This window comes from Rhododendron vialii, chromosome 2a (assembly GCF_030253575.1).
Source record: "Rhododendron vialii isolate Sample 1 chromosome 2a, ASM3025357v1".
NCBI lineage: Eukaryota > Viridiplantae > Streptophyta > Magnoliopsida > Ericales > Ericaceae > Rhododendron > Rhododendron vialii.
In genome coordinates, this window is record NC_080558.1 from 16132576 (window position 1) to 16153292 (window position 20717).

General features: G+C 40.0%; 3 protein-coding genes across 9 annotated transcripts; 2 read left to right on the forward strand and 1 right to left on the reverse strand.

Moving 5' to 3' along the window:
* The first annotated feature begins 9579 nt into the window (after positions 1–9579).
* LOC131316409 (non-specific lipid-transfer protein 1-like) lies at positions 9580–11003 on the forward strand. The gene is made up of 2 exons (XM_058345756.1): positions 9580–10015; positions 10828–11003. Exons 1-2 carry the CDS (start codon positions 9666–9668, stop codon positions 10832–10834), a joined length of 357 nt encoding a protein of 118 aa, XP_058201739.1. The 5' UTR covers positions 9580–9665; the 3' UTR covers positions 10835–11003.
* Positions 11004–13842: 2839 nt separating this feature from the next.
* Positions 13843–18188, forward strand: LOC131315660 (protein CLMP1-like). 7 transcript variants are annotated; one of them, XM_058344850.1, is made up of 4 exons: positions 13843–16742; positions 17234–17289; positions 17387–17567; positions 17692–18188. In XM_058344850.1, exon 1 carries the CDS (start codon positions 14261–14263, stop codon positions 16565–16567), a length of 2307 nt encoding a protein of 768 aa, XP_058200833.1. In that variant the 5' UTR covers positions 13843–14260; the 3' UTR covers positions 16568–16742; positions 17234–17289; positions 17387–17567; positions 17692–18188. The 7 variants fall into 7 exon arrangements, with proteins under 7 accessions (XP_058200833.1, XP_058200831.1, XP_058200832.1 ...); XM_058344848.1 differs by having other exon boundaries at positions 17234–17567; XM_058344849.1 differs by lacking the exon at positions 17234–17289 and having other exon boundaries at positions 17329–17567.
* A 1181-nt stretch (positions 18189–19369) lies between these two features.
* Positions 19370–20330, reverse strand: LOC131315786 (uncharacterized protein At4g22160). The gene is made up of 2 exons (XM_058344977.1): positions 19771–20330; positions 19370–19676 (listed from the first exon to the last, which is right to left on the reverse strand). Exons 1-2 carry the CDS (start codon positions 20250–20252, stop codon positions 19631–19633), a joined length of 528 nt encoding a protein of 175 aa, XP_058200960.1. The 5' UTR covers positions 20253–20330; the 3' UTR covers positions 19370–19630.
* Positions 20331–20717: the final 387 nt, after the last annotated feature.

A 20717-nucleotide genomic window follows, 5' to 3' on the forward strand; every position in this document is an offset into this window, starting at 1 on the left:
TGGTACAGTTTTGATGGGCAACAACATGGCCTGTAAGACTGTTGGTTCAGGAACGATTCAGCTTAGGATGCATGATGGTATTGTTAGGACTTTATCTGAGGTTCGACATGTTCCGGATTTGAAGAAAAATCTTATATCCCTGGGTGCTCTTGATTCTCATGGTTGCAAATTCCTCGGTGAAGGTGGAGTTTTGAAAGTCTCAAGGGGTGCATTAGTACTGATGAAGGGTCAAAAGCGTGGTAACCTTTATACACTCCAGGGCAGTACAGTTTTAGGTGCTGCAGCAACGGTTGCTTCATCCAAGGTTTCAGATTCAGACTTGACTCGTTTGTGGCATATGCGCCTTGGGCATATGAGCGAGAGGGGGATGACAGTTTTGAGCAAACAGGGTTTGCTATGTGGCCAGAAAATTGAGAAACTGGATTTCTATGAGCATTGTGTCTACGGCAAGCAGTGCAGGGTAAAATTCAGTACAGCTGTTCATCGCACCAAAGGCACGGTGGATTATTTTCACTCGGATCTTTGGGGTCCCGCAGAGGTAACTTCTAAAGGTGGTTTTCGATATTTTATGAGTATTATCGATGATTTCTCTCGTAAAGTTTGGGTGTATATGTTGAAACATAAGAGTGACGCCTTTAATACATTCAAACAGTTTAAAACTTTGATTGAGAATCAGACTGGTAAGAAAAATAAAACGTTTGAGAACTGATAATGGTATGGAGTTTTGTCTTGGCGAGTTTGATAGATTTTGCAGTGATGAGGGCATTGTGAGGCATCACACAGTGAGAAAAACCCCTCAGCAAAATGGTGTGGCTGAACGAATGAACAGGACTCTTTTGGAGAAGGCACGTTATATGTTGTCCAATTCCGGATTGGGCAAAGAATTTTGGGCTGAAGCCGTTTCCACAACATGCTATTTGGTGAACAGGTCTCCGTCGACTGCTATTGAGTGTAAGACTCCGTTTGAGGTATGGTCAGGTCATCCGGCTGATTATTCTGTGTTGCGTGTTTTTGGGTGTCCAGCTTACGCTTATGTGAATGAAGGTAAACTGGAGCCACGGGCCAAGAAGTGTATTTTCTTGGGTTATGCAGCAGGTGTCAAAGGGTACAGGTTATGATGCTCTGATGATTTGAAGTTTTTGATCAGTAGGGATGTGACTTTTGATGAAAATTATCTGATTAAGGGGTCTAAGCAGGTTGATGATACAGTTCAGGAACATAGTGTTCCAAAGCAGGTGGAGTTTTTGGGTGAAGCTTCCGACTCAGGGAAGAAGCACATTGAGAAGCCAATTGAAGAGGAGTTCAAGAGTTCAGACACAGAGGTTGATGCATTAGTTGAGCAACCACGCGCTATTGCTAAAGATAGGCCAAGGAGGGAGATTCGGCCTCTGAAAGGTATTCGGCTTATTCTGAGATGGTGGCCTATGCTTTATCAGTTGCTGAGACAGTTGAGTATGAAGAGCCTTCCAGCAATACGGAAGCTATTTCGAGCACTGAGTCTGCACAGTGGTTTGTTGCTATGAATGAGGAGATTGAGTCTCTTCAGAAGAATCAGACATGGGAGTTAGTAGAACCGCTGAAAGGGAAGAGGATTGTTGGATGCAAGTGGATCTTCAAGCGCAAACCAGGTATTCCAGGGGTAGAAGACGCTCGGTTTAAAGCTCGGCTAGTGGCGAAAGGATACAGCCAGAAGGAAGGTGTTGACTACAATGAGGTATTTTCACCAGTTGTAAAACATAGTTCCATTCGCACTTTACTTGCTATTGTTGCATGTTATGATCTTGAGTTAGAGCAACTTGATGTCAAAACTGCGTTTTTGCATGGCGAGCTTGAGGAACAGATTTATATGCGTCAGCCTGAGGGATTTGTTGTTTCTGGTAAGGAGGATCACGTTTGTTTACTTCGTAAGTCTTTGTATGGCCTCAAACAATCCCCTAGGCAGTGGTATAAGCGGTTTGATACTTTTATGATAAGCCAGTCATATTCTAGGAGTGAGTATGACAGTTGTGTGTATTTTCGAAAACTTCCAGATGGTTCATTTGTTTATCTACTGTTGTATGTTGATGATATGCTTATTGCTGCCAAGAGTGTATCAGAAATCAACAGGTTGAAACAACAGTTAGGTGGTGAATTTGAGATGAAAGATTTGGGTGCAGCAAAACGTATTTTGGGTATGGAGATTTGCAGAGATCGAGTAGCTGGCAAACTATTTTTGAATCAGAAGTCTTATGTTCTTAAAGTGCTTGAGCGCTTTGCCATGCAGAACTCGAAGCCAGTCAGTACCCCTTTGGCAGCACACTTTCGACTTTCAGCTGAGTTGTCACCACAGTCGGAGGATGAGGAGAAGTATATGTCTCAGGTTCCATATTCGTGCGCAGTTGGGAGCCTTATGTACGCCATGGTATGTACTCGTCCTGATATTTCACATGCAGTTAGTGTCGTTAGTCGTTATATGGGGCGTCCAGGAAAGGCACATTGGGAGGCTGTGAAATGGATACTACGGTATTTGTGCGGAACTGCAGGTGTTGGTCTATTGTTTGGGATTGTCAATTCTGGTGATCATGCTGTTGGTTATGTTGATTCGGATTTTGCCGGTGACCACGATAAGAGGAGGTCTCTGACAGGTTATGTCTTTACTCTGTCCGAAAGTGCCATTAGTTGGAAAGCTACTTTACAGGCTACAGTTGCGCTGTCTACAACAGAAGCGGAGTATATGGCCATTGCTGAAGCTGTGAAGGAGGCATTGTGGATGAGAGGTTTGCTTTGTGAGCTTGGTCTTGCACAGGGTGTGAGTTCAGTATTTTGTGATTCGCAGAGTGCTATACATTTGACTAAAAATCTGATGTATCATGAGAGGACTAAGCATATCGATGTCAGGTATCACTTCGTTCGGGATATCATCTCACAGAAGCAAGTTGAGGTGAAGAAAGTGGGTACGGCAGATAACCCAGCAGATATGTTGACTAAACCGGTTCCGGTTGCCAAGTTCAAGCATTGCTTGGGCTTGCTTGGTATTTGCAGTTGATCGCCCCTCGGGGGCATTTGGCGAGTGAGAGGTTAGAAGGGGATAGCTATATTTGGTGATTTGGTTCAGTGGAATTCAAGTCAAGGTGGAGAATTGTTAGGAATGCCTTGTATTCTTTAGTCCCACGTTGGTTAATTATCTTGTTCCCGTTTTTGTAGCCTATTATAAATAGGGCTTTTGGGGGACTTCTAGGAATTATCTTTTGGGCTTTCATATTGTGGCCTTTCTAGAGTTACGGATTATAGCCGGCTCTTTGTATCTCTTCTTCACGTTGGTTAGTGAATCCTCTCTCTCCTCGCCCGTGGACGTACCCATCTTGGGGAACCACGTATATCTTGTGTCTTTGTGATTTCTTGTTTAGTTTTCAATTTCTCGTTCTTAGCTTGCATTCATAGCGTTCGTTACAACAAACTGGTATCAAAGCCTTAGGTTGCATTTGTTGGGAGTTCGTCTGATGCATCGACCCGCCACTGCATGCTCAAGGCCCAATTTGTATGGAAGTAACAGCAAAGAGTCCACCTTATTACTTGGGCCCAATATACACTGAATGACCCATATCCACTTAAAAGGCTAAGCCTTGTAAGTGGTGAGCCATCCAATTGTATATTAAGGTCCAACTCTTTTTTGGTTTATCCGATGTGGGACTCAACGTTCACATATGTTCTAACAAATCTCCCCCTCATGTGTGAACCGAACATTGGGCCTTAACCTCTCTCTGCATCTAAGCTCCCCCTTGATTCTGGTCTAATACTCTCAACCCTATCTCCCGAACTGGGCTTATTCTGCACCACTCAATCGATTCAGAGTCTTCTCAATTGAGAGCCAACGTGCCTAGTCACTGGCACAATGCTCCCCGACGAGAACTCCATTGAGAGCCAACGTGCTCATTAATTCAATAGCACCATGCTCCCCGACGAGTCAACTCCATCGACAATGAGCCATCCAATACAGCACTCCAACATCGAGCCACCTTGCTTCATCAGGAGTCACCTTTTGGACTTTATACCGCTCCACGAGTGTCTTTTTGTGCAAACCCATTCAATGGTGCACTGAGAGTCTTCCCATAGATCGTCAACCATCGGCTCTGATACCATTTGTTGGGAGTTCGTCTGATGCATCGACCCGCCACTGCGTGCTCAAGGCCCAATTTGTATGGAAGTAACAGCAAAGAGTCCACCTTATTACTTGGGCCCAATATACACTGAATGACCCATATCCACTTAAAAGGCTAAGCCTTGTAAGTGGTGAGCCATCCAATTGTATATTAAGGTCCAACTCTTTTTTGGTTTATCCGATGTGGGACTCAACGTTCACATATGTTCTAACAATATTTGTGTTCCAAAATATGATAACCGAAACTTGATCAATGTAATTTTTGACGTGATTGATGTTGTCAATGATTTGTTAAGAGTAAAAAAGTTCCTCAAAAGGAAAAATGAGCTGGTTTGTTTTTTCGTTTCGTTTCGTTTTCTTGTACTATCTTTATAATTGTTTAGTATCGATATAAGTTTATGTTTCGAAATATTATACTGGGACCCAAAACAAAATTGGGTGTCAAAATAAGTGTAAGCGGAACCGCCCCGTATATGTTTCCTTGAAAAAAATTCCTCAGAAGGAGAACAATCAATACAAACGGGCTTTTAGCTCCACAGTCCAAAAGGAACACGTGTTCTGTATTAGTGGAGAAGCTCAAATAGAGTATACTCTGTAAGTCAGTACCCGTCAGCGATTTCAACTGTCCAATCTTGTTTTCGACGGCCTAGATTTATTCCTTCTCTCCTCTCACCCGACCACATTCTCTCCTCTTTTTCTCTTTCTAAATTCCGAATAGACCAAAATACGTTTAAACAGCTGCAATCGCCGACCGAGTAGCACGTCTGTGGTACCCGTCCCGCAATCATAATATAGGGTCCATAAAATTTCATTGAAAAAGTAGAAGTGACAGTTATTCTCACATAGCAAAAAACATTTGAAATTTAAATTTCGAACGGGTGTTAAGGGCAAAAAAACAGACAGCCTACCCAATGGATGTCCCATTTGTTAGTCCTTGTTTTTTTCCCAACCCCAACTAGTAGTAGTATTTTTCGATCCAAGCCATTCATTTGAGTGACCGGATGACCGGATAGGTAGTGTCTCAAAACGCGAAGATAGTAGTGTAACTCGTTTGAGTGAACAAAGCAAAGGAGGGTTTTGGGGGCGTCACGCTGTCGGTAATTGCGCACTGTGTTGAGTCTTTCGAGAAGAGGTGGAGATGGGAGGAACTCAGTTAGAACGAACGGAGTGTTGTATGTGAAGAATGTGTACAAAATGTTTGCGTAATTATTAAAGGACGCATTTTTCTTTTTTTGTGTGGCATTCCATTGCGTCAAAACACAACATTTTGAGCAAGTTTGTTTGGCCGTTCCACTTCTAAAAAAAAACTTTTAGAAAATGAAGGTAATTTTAATGTCAAAAATCATGTGTTTACGTAACTAATTTTCCTACCAATCTTGTTTGATAGATCTTATTGAGATCTTTTAAACGATGCAAAAAAAAAATTAAAAAATATTTTTCATTTTCGTTATATTTGAGTTTGAAAATACCTTTTTTTGAAAAAAAAGATTTTGAGAAAAAGCGTAATGGGGCCTAGAAGGGTAGATAAGTTTCGGTTACTCTTGCATTAAAGGCAAATTGTCAGGAAAAGATAGCAATTAACTAAACTCGTGAATAACATTTTAGTATTTTACCTAGAGCAGCTTCAAAGAGGTAGCAGTACCAAAATCAAATTATATTTGAAGAGACATTAGCAAAATTTTGGTGCGACTCTCTCTCTCTCTCTCTCTCTCTCTCTCTCTCTAAGTTTTGAAGAGAAACAATTGACACTTCAAATTGTAAACTCACAGACTGCAGTACATGATTGATAAATTAATTTTTTTACAAAATAGATACCTAAAAATCAAAGAATTAATTAATAAATATTAGTAAAAATTTGAGAGAGTCTCTCTGAGTGACCTTCATGCAAATGACTTGTAACAACCCTGATTTTTGGTAAATAAAAATTTCGTTAAATATTTAAATTTTATTTTAATTACTTGGATTTGCTACTAAAAATTTCTTTTTAATTTTTATAATCCGTCATAATTAGATTTGAGACTTATAAAATTATATCTTTCACGCCGAGCAATCCAGTCATTTTCTAAAAACAAGTATGCTTATAAAAGCACTTGTATATTTTCCTAACGAGTTAGATAAAATCTTTAAATTATATTTCTTGGCTAGAAATCCTACTTGGCGAGTAAGGTTAGTTTCCAACCGACTTGTTGGACAAACCAAACTACCATTTCTCCTAGTTACACTTCCCGAACCCTAATTGGACATTTTTGACCGTCTTGGAGCCTTTTGAACCCCCGAACCCTAATTGAACCCTTAGACTTTTAGGGGTAATCATTATACCCTATGATAAGTCATTTCAAACCCTAATTATGACCAATATTCCTTTGCCCCTTGGACCATAATTGTTAGGGAAATTTTTATCCCTTGGATATTAGACCTTTGACTTGCCAATAAGCATGACAAGACAAGTCATATTGCTTCTAAAAGAAGCAAGACTAGCCATGCATGCATGCACACCTATGTCCTAGCCTTAAGCCTAACTATCTTAGGTTTTACTTTCCTAGATGAATATATACATGTACTTATATACCTATATATGTCTATACATAGAACAAGAGAGAGAGAGAGAGAGAGAGAGAGAGAGAGGGCCGGATGGAGAGAGAGAGAGAAAGGCCGAATGGGAGGGGGAGGTGGAGTGTGTGATTGTGTTTTGGACACTTACACAAGCAACCTTAATAGCCCTAAGCCTATTTACTACATGCCAATCCATTCTAGTCTTCCAAAGTGCAAAGCTAGCCCATGATTATATTCTTTCTTGCAAGCAACCTCCCCATAGACTTGACAAGTCAAAAACCCTTCATGATGGCCTAAGATTTGGCCTAAATTAGAAAAGACAAGTCATGGAAGACATGGCATGATTGAAAGGCATGAAATGACAACTCAATGGAGCAAAATCCATGGGAAAAGGGAGAGGGAGGGGGGCCGGCCATATGGAGGGAGAAGGAGCTCAAGTGTTGGCTATAAATAGCACCCCATGCCTTCCATTCAACTCACACCTTCACTCATTTGCCATTTCCATTTTCCAGACAGCTTACTGCCCTTCACAAATCTTTATTTTTCTCGTGCTTAAAATAGTTTTTAGAACCAACTCCCTTCGGAAAAGTTGTAGAGCACTTCGAAACCTTCAAGTTAGACCCAAGAACCACCCCAATCGGTGAAGAAATGACAAAGATATTGGCATCCGAAGTTCAGTAAAAATCTCGAATTTCCATTTCCAGACAGCATACTGTCTCCTCCTTTATCACCATTTTTCTCCTACCTAAAGTAGTTTCTAGGATCAACTTCCTTCATGAAAGTTGTAGAGCACTTCGAGAGCTTCAATCTCGACCCAAGAACGATCATATTCGGTCAAATATTGACCGAGTTACTGCCATCCAAAGTTTGGTCCAGATTTGCGAGTTTCACCGCCCGTAGAAAACTTCCAACTAGCTTATTCGGCCCCGACTAGTTTCGGATTAAGGTAGATAAATCTCTACTCATTCTCTCTAGTATAACTTTAGTTATTTTTGTTTATGATAAGACAAGTTAAAGTATTAGGAATAATTAGCAAGCTCGTTTTACAAAATCTTGAAATAACATTACGATCATGTAGATTTTCTCTACTCACTTCCCTAAGTATAAGTAGAATGCTCTTATCCTCTATCTTTAAGTATTTTGCATGATGCTTATATGTTGAGAAATACATGAAAAACTTGAAGGGTGTTTTTCCTAAAAAGATGAAAAGGAAAGGGAGTATGTTAAACAAAACGACTTTATTTTTCGAAAAAATATATGTTGTTTTGAACTTCTCAAAAAGTAAGAAAGAACGGTTTTTCAAAAGTGGAGACTTTATTGTTTGGTTAGAAGTATTCGTATTTTGATCTTTAAGATGGTTTTGAGCATGAGTAACAATATAGAATTGGATGATCTTGTTAGATTACAATGAATGGTTTATGATTGCGTATGTAAAAAGTCCTACCGCGGAGTCTATGCATAAAAACGAGACACGAAAATCGAGAAAATAGAAACATGACACCTAGGGTGTGGTTAACAAGAAAAATGTATTCCGAGGATGAAAATATTTTGAAACTACATAATGACCGGTTTTGGGTGGCATTATGTGAGTTGTGTGCGTGTGCAAAAGTAAGATTTGTGAAAAACCCAATGAGAACCCGGAGCGGCGGAATCATTGTGGGCATACTCGGGAACCCGGAGCGGCGGAACCAAGAGTTTAGATTTCGAAAACCTCAAATGGGAACCCGGAGCGGCGGAACCATTGTGAGGATACTCGGGAACCTGGAGCGGCGGAACCGAGGGTTTTGAATTGTGTGCGTTCCCATGGGAACCCGGAGCGGCGGAACCATGGTGAGGTATGGCTTGGTTATCCGCGGTACGGAGCCAATGCAATCGTGTGCCAATGGGAACCCGGTGCGGCGGAACCATTGTGAGGATACTCGGGAACCCGGAACGGCGGAACCGAGGTTGGGTGTGTTAAACAAATAATTTTTGAAAGATGGATTGGTATGTGAAAATGTTGACACGGTCTACGATGAGTCGCGTAGGAGAAACTCAGAAAATCTGGGACACCAATGATAGTTATATAGCGATTGCGGATGTGTTATTGATATTGTCTTTTGTAGCTGTGTATACACGTATCATGTGGAAATCGATATTTTATTATGACCTGTTGTTTGTAAGTTATGGGTTAGTGGGTATGGGATTGTTCTATTGAGTGTTGTAGCTCACGGTGTTACCTTTTGGTGACCCTGACATATTATATCGGTGGCGACGCTGGTATAATATGTCAGACCTTGTAGATTATCAAGATAAACAGTACACCTTGGAGGCTTTTGAAGCTGAGGAGCTGGCTAGGATGGAGGAGCAGGTGGAGCTGTAGTTAGGGACCCTAGTTTCCCTCCCTTGTGTAATAAAAGTTCTCTTGTGAGAGTTATGATGTAATAAAGAGCCAGACTCTATTTAGATTTTCAATGAAATTGCCTTCTTTAACGTACCCAAAATTAGGGGCGTTACATGACTCTTCAGAGCCGGCTCTGAGCTAAGGCTTGTGTTGGGCCACTTTAGGCCTCTAATTTTTTTTGAATTTCAGGGGCCCTTTCTATTTTTTTACCCCTTATAATAGTCCAACAAAAATGCCTCATTTTTAATTTTTGCTAATTAAAAGTCTGGGCTGGCTCTGCCATCACTTAATGCTGTCATTAAATTAGTTTGCTAATTATGCACTTAATATGAACTGAAATGAATGGCATTACGCTACCAACCTCTTCAGTAAACACAACCAACTCTGATCATACTAATTTTCTCATTTATTCACACTTGATACTATGTGCTCACACTGGTTACAAAAACCACCTCCAACACTTGCTTCAAGCACTATAAATAGAAGAGGAACCCTAGCATTTCACCTTCAAGAACCATTTCTTGAGTCTTTGTTTAGAAACAAATTTAAAAAAACTAGTCCTATTTTGTTGTTCTGAAAATAAAATAAAAAATGGAGCAGAAGATGACGGGTAGCTCAATGTGGGTTCTAGGGTTAGTAGTTTTGGCACTGATTGCAAGCCCCGTGAATGCAATCTCGTGCGAAGACGCGGCAACGCAGTTGCTTCCGTGTCTGTCGTACTTGGTAGGTGACGGCAACGCAACTGTGCCTGTGCCGTGTTGTGAAGGGGCCCAAGCCTTGAACCGAATGATCAGTTCAAAAGATGATAGACAAACTCTTTGCGAGTGTTTTAAACAGGCTGCTCCCCAAATTGGAGTGAAGGTTGATAGAGCTCAACAACTTGTCAAAACTTGCCAAATTAGCGTTGGCTTACCCGTTGACTATAACGTTGATTGCTCCAAGTATGTAACATTTCGCCGCCCTATCTTATTATCGTCATCCAATCTTATCTAGTCATTTCAAAAATAGAGCTTTTCGTTTAATAGGTAAACCTCTATCACAAGGACATGAGACTTACGTCGTCAAGTGTTTCATGGGCCCTAACGTTTGTATTTCTCTCACAAATATGTGAGAGACATACACTCTTCTTTTGTGGCGTCTAGTGATCGTGGGAGAAACCATCACATGATGTACATGTCACACAAAATACCGTATCTCAATTTTAATATCGTCAAGTTTTAATGCACATCAAATCATAAAAATACGATTGTGTATCATCAATCTAAACTAATTGAGGGCATTTGATCGAACAGAGGATGTGGACTTTGGCACAGTAAGAACCAGTACCCTTAAGTTATGGACACAGCTTCTCCACAGTCCCCAATGGGACTGCAACGCGCAGTTCGTTACACTCCGATCTCTATATCTGAGCCGTCCATTTTGTAAGACTCGTCAAATGAAGTGTTCAAATAGAAAGTCAAGTTGATTGGACGCCTGTAGTACAAAACAAGTTTAGACTAGTCTATTTTTCTATGTAAATGTGTTTTGTCGAGGTGGTTAGATTCGTTCGTCCAATCAACTTGAATTTTTGCATAAATATGTTATAGTTGGCGAGCTCTACAAAATGAAATGACTCAAATAATCGAGTATAGAAGCGACCGCAGAGAAGCTGTATCCTGATTAGTTATCTATGATTTGCACGAGTCTACCATTGTAGTAATTTTGTTTAATTTCTGCTAAAGATTTGTGCTTCCTTTTTTTGATTAAAATGCAGAGTTTGATGGATGGCTCTATGGAAGTTAACGAGCAACGATGGCAACACAAAGGGATGGCAACAGTTGATTAGCGAGCAAGAACAGAGATTACATGCTTAATTGCTTTCGTTTAGTCCAACTTTCTCTACATGAATTTGGACAATTATCATATCAATGAATTAAAGTTGTGTTTTAATGTTTCCTCGTATCGCCGCTGCCCATTTTTCATTTTCACACCCCATTTTTTTTATGTTTATGCACACGCTATTTTTTTTATTTTTTTTTGTCTTTTAGTGAAAAAAATACATACACTTTCAATAATAATAAAAAACAAAAAAAGAGAGGGCGAACATGAAATTCACTCCCCTTATTTCATGGTACATTTATTTGATCAACCCCGCCGTTAAGTTAGAGCATTTCCAACTAAAGATATCAAATGTGACATGACATATCAAGTGAAAGAATTGGAATGCGAAGCAGCAACTCCAATCAAAATGTTAAATGCTTATGTGTTATTTGACATCTCCTCTCTAATGTCAAATTTGCCATTGATGTCAAAATATATCTTTCATTACTTTACTCTCCAAAACTTTCTAAAATAATAAATTTGACATAATGGCTGGAGTGAGTATCTTGAATGTGTCAAAATCAACATGTCAAATTGCCAGCCTTCAAAGAAAATTTGACATGCTCCAATTTGAAGCCAAGGTTGGAGATGCTATTATTAATTTGGGCAAATTTTTATAGTCGTCCCTCTAGTTTTACGGCTATCTCAATTTCGTCCCCGAAGTTTGTTTTATATTCCAAATTGGTAAAATCGTTAACACCGTTAATGAAACTAACAAAAAAATATGATTAAAAAATTAAGTGCTTCAATTTTCAATCCGGTTGAACCCATGCGAAGATCTTATTTTTTGATCATTTTATCCTAGATAGTTGTAATGAATTTTTGGCTCTAAGGCCTTTCAACGAGCACCTGAAAACTCCTTATTTAGTTTCAAGGCTCTCTTAGAATGCTCATCGAAAGGCCTCTAATTTTTCTGATCATTTTATCTTGAATGGTCATAATGGATTTTTGACTCTAAGACCTTTTAATAAGCACCCTAAAAGAGTCAAACTAAATCAAGAGTTTTCGGGTGCTCGTTGAAAGGTCTTAGAGCCAAAAATTCATTTACGACCATCTAGGATAAAATGATCAAAAAAATAAGATTTTCGTACCGGTTCAACTGGATTGAATATTGGAGCACTTAATTTTTTAATCATATTTTTCCATTAGTTTCATTAACGATGTTAACGATTTTACCAATTTGGAATGTAAAACAAACTACAGTTTCGAAATTGAGACAATTGAAACTAGAGGGACGAAATTGAAACAATTAAAACTAGAGGGACGACTACGAAAATTTGCCCTATAAATTTTGATGGGAGATTTCAAAACTGAAACAGATCTACTAGGGTAAAGTTTCGCTAAGCACTTTGTCCTTATTCAATTTTTTTTTCACGTTTGTTAGTTTTGCGCCAAGTTTTTGTGGATTATTATTTCATCTTGACGAGACGAATCGAAAAGCAATCGTAGAGCGAGAATTTTGGCCTAAGGGGGCCAACATGAGAGAAGTATTTTTATGCAAAAATGTACTCAATATATGGTGTAGCGTTATAGTACATTAATATATCAAATATAATATCTTTTGAATTATTGTTGACAATTTCAATGCACATGTGTGATTATTTTTTACTATGAAAGAATTTGAGAAAATTTTCTCAGACAATGAAAAATAACCTTAATTCTTGGCTAGAAAAATTATTCATAATTTTAGAGATTGCTCTACTAATTATATAAATAATGATCATATTAGTAAAATATTTTAAATATCGAGAGGGGCCAGGCCGGGCTCCTATATACCTCCGCCAGTGTCGTCGGGAACGTAAATTTTTTTGCTTTTACCCAACAATTATGGAAAAATCCACTTTTAAGCACAAAGAAAAAGAGAGAACTATTTTGACTTTTTTAAGCAGAAAAGTGGTTATTTTCTAAAAATTTTAGATAGAAATAAAAAAATCTTACTTTTCTAATTCTCCTCGTCAAGACGAATTAATAATCCACAAAAATTTATTACAAAACTAACGAATGCATTTTTTTATATAAAAAAAAGGACAAATCCTTCAAAAAGTCCTTTTAAGCAGTGGAACACCACCTAGGTAAGTTGGTTTATGTGTCAGCACGATTTTAGTTTGGTTTACGGTTTCCTCGGCTTCCTTTTCAATTCGTTTATTATTTGACTTTCAGAAAGTATAATTTGTGCACAGATTATGCACAGATTTTATTGTGGGGCCCACCACGGGTCCCACACGAATTATCCGAGCCATTCATTAAATGTAAAATAGTTTTTCAAGGGTCCCCGTAAAAAATAATCTCAATCCAATACCTATAAGTGATCGATCCAATCATATAACTTTTTATTATCCAAAAATCTGAATGAAAAGTTAGATGATTGGATGAAGCAATTATAGATATTGGATTGAGCTTATTTTTTACGGGGACCATTGAAAAAGTATTTTACATTTAATGAACGGCTTGGATGATTTTTGCGGGACCTTTGGTGGGCCCCACAATAAAATCTGTGCACAATCTGTACACAGACTGTTGTATGCTACACATAGCAAAAGTGCACAGATTTTGTGAACATATTTTTTGTGGGTCCCACTACGGGTCTCAAAAAAATAATCCAAGCCGTTCATTAAATGTAAAACATTTTTTCAAGGGCCTGCACAAAAAATCAGCTCAATCCGATACTCATAGGTGCTCGATTTAATCATTTAACTTTTCATTCGAATTTCAGGATAATGAAAAGTTAGATGATTGAATCGAGCACTTATAGGTGTTGGATTAAGCTTATTTTTTGCGGAGCCCCTTAAAAAAATGTTTTACATTTAATGAACGGCTTGGATTATTTGTATGAGATCCGTAGTGGGCCCCATAAAAAATCTGTGCACAAAATTTGTGCACTTTTGCTGTGTGTGTAACATTTCTGTATGCAAACATTGCCATCTAGGGTTTAACATCTCTCTCTCTCTCTCTCTCTCTCTCTCTCTATGTGCAACATTTTCCTAACGACCATCTCCTTCAATCCGTATTCTATTCAAATCCAGCTTCTGAGTCTTCTCAATTCAATCGCGGAACATCAAAATATGCGCAAAAGGTGTGAACTTTCCGTGTGTAAGTAGCTTCTCTCAATCTGCACAAAAGGTGTGAACTTTCCATATCTAAGTAGCGTCTCTCTCTCTCTCTCTCTCTCTCTCTCTCTCTCTCTCTCTCTCTCTCTCAATTCATTTCCTCATCAGATAGCTTTGTAAAAACCTAACTTTATCTGGGTATAGTCGAGATTTCTATTTATTTGGTCATCTTATCTAGAATCAAGCTGAAATTTTTGTTAGTGGGTGTGAGGGAATTTTATGGGGAAATCTGGAAGTAGGAAAAAGAAGGGTGGTGTAAGCCAAAACCAAGATTCAGTAGCTAGCAATCCAACCCCTAAAGCCAATGGTGTTGTGGATTTGGACCCCTCAGTTTTGTTGAAAAGAGCCCATGAGCTGAAAGAAGAAGGGAACCTAAGGTTTCAGAACAAAGACTACGTGGGTGCTCTTGAACAATACGAAAATGCCCTAAAACTCACCCCCAAAACCCACCAGGACCGAGCCGTGTTTCATAGCAACAGGGCTGCCTGTTTAATGCAGATGAAGCCCATAGACTATGACAGTGTGATTGCCGAGTGTTCTATGGCACTTCAGGTCCAGCCCGGGTTCGTCCGGGCACTCTTAAGGAGGGCTAAGGCTTTTGAAATGACTGGAAACTACGAAATGGCGATGCAAGATGTTCAGAGACTATTGGGTGTTGAACCAACTCACAGGGATGCTCTTGAGATTTCCCAGCGGTTAAGGATGGCGCTTGGGCCTCGCCAGGTGGCCCAACAGGACCTTCAGAGCCGCCCTTCCCCGGCGGCTCTTGGGGCTTCCGCGGTTCGTGGGGCTCCCATTTCTGGTCTTGGGCCTTGTTTACCGGCAAAGCCAGTGCCAAAGAAGCTGGCAGCTTCCCCTGTGGGATCAGTTGTATCGCCTAATAATAAGCCGGATAAGCCCCAATCAATTCCACTGGGTGACAATCGTTCGGAGGGTAAAACCCAATTCCCAAAGCTTGTTTTGAAACCTTCAAATGGTTCTACCAAATCCAATGCTGCTAAGGGTGACCAAAAGGAGCTGAAATCTTCATCTGTACCATTCGAGACTGCCATTAGATGGAGGCCGTTGAAGCTTGTTTATGACCATGACATTAGACTTGCCCAAATGCCTGTTAATTGCAATTTTAGAGTGTTGAGGGAGATTGTAACCAGTCGCTTTCCATCTTCAAAATCAGTTTTGATTAAATATAAAGATAGGGATGGTGATTTGGTGACTATAACCTGTATGGGTGAGCTCAGATTGGCAGAGTCATGCGTTGACAGCCTAATTGCGAAAGAACCCGATACTGATAAGACTGACTCAATAGGGATGTTGAGATTGCATATTGTTGAGGTGAGTCCTGAGCAGGAGCCGCCTATATTGGAAGAGGAGGAGGAAAAGCCTCTTGAGAGTGAGGGGATCAAAGGAGATGAGAGTGGCTCTCAATCTTCTCTGGGTGATTCTATTGTGGAAACTGTGGACACGGAAATTGGTAAGCCAGAGAAGGAAGCTCCAAAGGAAAAACCCTCAGAAGACCCTGAGTCCAAGGAAGTGGAGATGGACGACTGGTTATTTGAATTTGCTCAGTTGTTTCGGACCCATGTGGGTATTGACCCAGATGCACATATTGACCTGCACGAGCTAGGGATGGAGTTGTGTTCTGAAGCCCTTGAAGAGACGGTAACCAGTGAAGAGGCTCAAACCCTTTTTGATAAGGCCGCCTTAAAGTTCCAAGAGGTTGCCGCGTTGGCTTTCTTCAATTGGGGAAATGTTCATATGTGTGCTGCAAGGAAACGGATTCCCATAGATGATTCTGCGGCAAAAGAGCTGGTGGCAACACAGATTCAAGAAGCTTATGACTGGGTGAAGGAAAAATATTCTCTGGCCAAAGAGAAGTATGAGGAGGCACTCGTGATTAAACCAGACTTCTATGAGGGGTTACTTGCATTGGGTCAACAGCAATTTGAGATGGCAAAGCTTCATTGGTCCTATGTACTAGCTAAGAAAGAGGATCTCTCGAAATGGGATTATAAGGAAACAATTGAACTTTTTGACAGTGCGGAGGAGAAAATGAAATCTGCTACTGAGATGTGGGAGAAAATGGAGGAGCAGAGAGCTCGCGAGCCAAAAGAACCAAGTGCGATCAAGAGGGAGGAATTGTTAAGGAGGAAAAAGATACAAGGAAGCGGGAATGAAGCTGAGTCCTCTGGAAATGATGGTCAAGTGGAGATTTCAGCTGATGAAGCGGCGGAACAGGCAGCGGTGATGAGATCACAGATACATCTGTTCTGGGGTAACATGCTTTTTGAGCGTTCTCAAGTTGAGTGTAAACTAGGGTTGAATGGTTGGGAAAAGAATTTGGATGATGCTGTTGAAAGATTTAAGCTTGCTGGTGCTTCTGAGGCTGACATTTCAATGGTTTTGAAAAATCATTGCTCCAAAGGTGATAACGTTGATGGAGGTGAGAAGAAGGTTGTGACCCTAAGCATTGATATGGCCAATAAAGCGGATGATGAAGCCAAGTCAAGTCAAGTATCGATCGACTGAGTGAACACCTTCAATTGTTTACATTTTCAGTTTCTCCTATTAACGAGTTTGGATTGGAGAGTGGAGCTGGCTATTCTTCTCAGCAGATGGTCGTCTTGTGGGAGTTTCTGTTTCCTCTTTTGAATAATTTGGAAATTAGGTGCCAACACCAAAGAGCTGTGTACTCTTCCAGAAGGTTAGAAGCTCAATTTTTTGATGACTGCCAGGATCAAAGTACTTTTGGTTTCCTGATGAGATTGCAATGATTAATTTAAATGCGTATGATGTGTTTTTTTTTTTTTTTTTTTGGGTCTCTGGTCTAAATGACATTTGGCTTATGCATTCTTGACTCTTGTTAAACTCGGTCTCGGTCTCGGAGTCATACCATTAGTTGGTGTCTAATTTATTCTCAACTTCTCGTTTATCTGCACTGATTCTCTGATTACAAATTGTGGTCGAATTTAGTTCTCATATAGTCATATGCTGAGCATGTCTCAATGGTACTGATCTAAGGTTTATTCGGAGTTATAGCGGTCGGGAGTTTCTTTTATATCTATTTCTGTATGTTCCTTGTTTGTCGAAGTTTCATGGGAATTAGAATCTTTACATTTAGAGAGAATAATCTTTCATCAGTTTAGTTTTTTCATTCTCGCATCTGAACTGGTATTTTCTTGCATGAATCCAAAGCTGAAATGAAAATTGGATTTACCTACTTTCAAGTGGACTGTGTTATGGTGGCCGAAGTAGTGGTGCTTTTCCAAACAAGAGTCCTGTTTATGCAGTGTCCATTTCGACAATTTGTTGGGAAAAAGCTTTGAAGATGACCTGATGTGGAGAAAGTTAGGAAATTTGTTATTCCTCTTCTATTGTACTTTTAGGAGCTCCAGTAGCAAATTATGAAAGAAAGCCAAGCTCAAGATTTTTGGCGGGCCATCAGGCATCAAGTACTAACCTTTTATTACAAGGTGACTCGGGAAGCTTTGCGATGCGGTTGTAATACTAGGTTGAGATGGAATGGAAGGTAATTGTTGTTATACTAGGTTGAGATGGAATGGAAGGTAATTGTTGTTTGGAGTTTGATTTGTATGAATAATCTTCTTCGTCTTCTTCATTGTAAACCTCAACCCATTGATGTTTCACCACAGTGATGCGTTAATAGGCTTTTGTGGCTGGTTTATTGCTTGATGATGTTCGAGAACTTAGATGTACAGGAGGTTTAACTACTTGGACCTGTGTCACTTCACCATCCTACCAGAATCATGAGGTAACAACTCCTATATTGTACTCCCTCCATCTCCATTCTTTTGTCCATTTTGGGAGTCCGTGTCATTTTTCAATTGATTATATCTTCCAATCTATAATATTTTAGTAAGTGATTTTGAAAACATCGTTTAAAAGAGCTCATTGAGATTTATCAAATAAGATTTATATTGTATATAAACGATATTACCAATTAAAAGTTATTATTAGTTTTTTATTCGGTTAGAATTGGACGAGGGACAATAAAATGTTGGGACGGAGGGAGTATCTGATTTTGATGGTTCTATATCAGTGAGAGCATCAAATACCCGATTTTTAGCTTCTTTTTAGAAGAGAGAAAAACATGATGCACCTGAATGGCAAAAAGCCGATCAAAAAATAACCAACTAGTGCGTTTTTCTGGTTGGAAATGCAGACATGATATGTCAACGGTTGTTTAATGCAGCCATGTTAATCTTGGAATTGTTCAAGTCCTAGATGTGCAAATTACTATGGTAGTGTTTATTTGTAAATCAGCATGTAAATTTCAATATAGGTGCTGTTCGAACATGGGTTCGTTATAAGGCTTGTTTTACATTTTCCGGGTGGAATTTGTGCCTCTTTATAGAGTATTCTACAATCTGCACCCGCTCGGTAGGATCCTGCTCGGCAGCATCCCGGATCCATGTGTTTTCAGACCTTATTGGTGGTAATTAACTTCCGTTGCACCAATGGTTTTCCGAAAATGTTCCATCACCCTTCTTTTCTTTTTCTCCCTTCATTTTTCTGCTATCATTGGGTTATAAAGGTGAAATCCTTTGGCCACAAACATCTCTCCAGCTTTGGATAGTTTCAGAAAGTCTAAGAGTACCGACGAAACCCCACCGAAATCGTATCGACGGCCGCGCATATACACAAAAAAAGATGTTTGGATCTAGCACCCTATACACATCGGATGCCGTTGATTCCCGCGCCAGCCCCATTGGTTTTTTTTTATAGAATTTTTGGATAGCTCGGATAGGCCATCCGGTGGCCGGAGACGGCCCTGTGCGGCTGTCGGTACGATTTCGGTGGGCGTTTCATCGGTACTTTTAGCAGGACTCGGATAGTTTATACAATATATGTTGCAAGTCTTGGCAGAAAATTGAACTTCAAAATAGTAACTCCATGGGTACATAATTTGTGGGTACCACAAATCTACGGCTATAACGTGTAGGCCTACATGACCACATCGAGTCACAGACAAATTATTGGAGACGTTCATTTTTTTTTTTTAAGTAATGAAGGAATAACCCTACAGCCAAGCTACTAAATAGATTTGACTGCGCAACCCAAAGGAGTAATTCATTTTGTTATTGCATCAAACCACTTATTTATATAGTTCAACTCGACGATAATGGGTTCGATGATGTCGTTAACCCAATTCAATCTTTTCAAGAAAATTGATATTCGTGCTCCACTTTTTATTGATAGCGTTTCACTTTGCTCATAAAGTTACTAGTAACTTTACGTTAAAATTGGAACACTATCAGTAAAAAGTGAAGTGCAAAAATTAATTTCCTTTTCGAAAAAGGAAATACTCCATAGAACAATGGTTTGGTGGATATATATATATAACACAAGTACAATACAAAACTATATAGTACATATTACACTGCTGCTTTTTTTCTGAGAATAATAAAATTACAAAGCACAGTAGTATAGCATTTCCAACTATTATGCATTTCCATGTGTACACATATAACTGAGAAAGGCAACTGTGAAGAGGGCAAAAGTGGAATTTGCGAAGCTAATTTTTCTTTTTCTTTTTCCATTTTCCCCTTCCCCACGGCTAGAATAGTCCCACTAGATCAGATTGCACTGGAGCAAACTCAGCAACATGGCTCTTTCCCTGCAATGAGTCAAGTGATGAACTCACCGTGTTAGAACACCGTAATTCTTGAGAGAGAGAGAGAGAGAGAGAGAGAAATTGGCACTTCCTTTACCTGGGGGAACTCGACGAATCATGAACTTCGTCGGATCGCTTTCTCTTCCGACCCAAACTCGCACGCGGAGCGCACGACGCCGCGACCTGCAACTGCGTCCGCACCACCACCCGAGTCAAATCCGCCTCCAACTCGGCACGCCGCTTCTCCGCCGCCAGCCGCGACGCCTCCCTCGCCTTGGCCATCTCCAGCTCGTCTCGCTCCGCTCTCATCGCGAACTCGGACACGACTCGGAAACTCGCCGCCAGGTCGTCCAGCCCGCTCGACTCGCCGTCCGAGTCGGAGCTCTCCGAGTCCGAACTCGACCGGCTTGCGGAGTCTCCGTCGGCGTCTGGAGCGTCGGAAGGGCGCGCGCCGGAAAGGAATCCGGCGTCAAAGGCGTATTTAAGAGACTGGCGGTTAGTCTGTGAGCGGTGGTTGGGTTGAGGTCGATCGATCGGGTCTGCCATGTGGGTGGAATCGTTCGATCGGAAGCGCTCCATTTTTTTTTGTAAAGAGGAAAGCTTTCGATGTGCTAAAGCTCCTTTTTTTCCACAACTGTAGGCTGTGGTTGTATTCCGGTCCCACAACGGAAAACGAACGTAGGAGTATTAAAGGCTCTGTTTGGAACCCATAGGAAAGAAAATATAGGAAAAGAAAAGAAAAAAGAAGGAAAATGAGAGAAAAATAGAAGGGAAAATTTATTATTCATTGAACTTAAAACTTTTATTTTCTTCTCTTTATCTCTCCCAACCAAACAATGGATTGGAAAATTTTTTAATTTTTTTTTTCTTTCCATAAATTCCAAACAGAGCAGGTTTTGTTTGGAACTTAGGAAAGTGAGAGAAAGAAAGAGAAAATTAAAAAAAAATTCTCTCCCAATATTTGGTTTGGAGAGAAAGGGGAGAGAAAATAGAAAATTTTGAAAACATGAATAGTAGAATTTCCCTCTCATTTTTCTTCTCAAT

Bases quoted from the DNA above. Each gene is read 5' to 3' on its own strand.
- LOC131315786 (XM_058344977.1), bottom strand. From the start codon at position 20,252: ATGGAGCGCTTCCGATCGAACGATTCCACCCACATGGCAGACCCGATC. The intron at 19,677-19,770 runs GTAAAGGAAGTG...GACTCATTGCAG, and splicing joins GATTCGTCGAGTTCCCCCAG to GGAAAGAGCCATGTTGCTGA.
- LOC131315660 (XM_058344848.1), top strand. From the start codon at position 14,261: ATGGGGAAATCTGGAAGTAGGAAAAAGAAGGGTGGTGTAAGCCAAAAC.
- LOC131316409 (XM_058345756.1), top strand. From the start codon at position 9,666: ATGGAGCAGAAGATGACGGGTAGCTCAATGTGGGTTCTAGGGTTAGTA.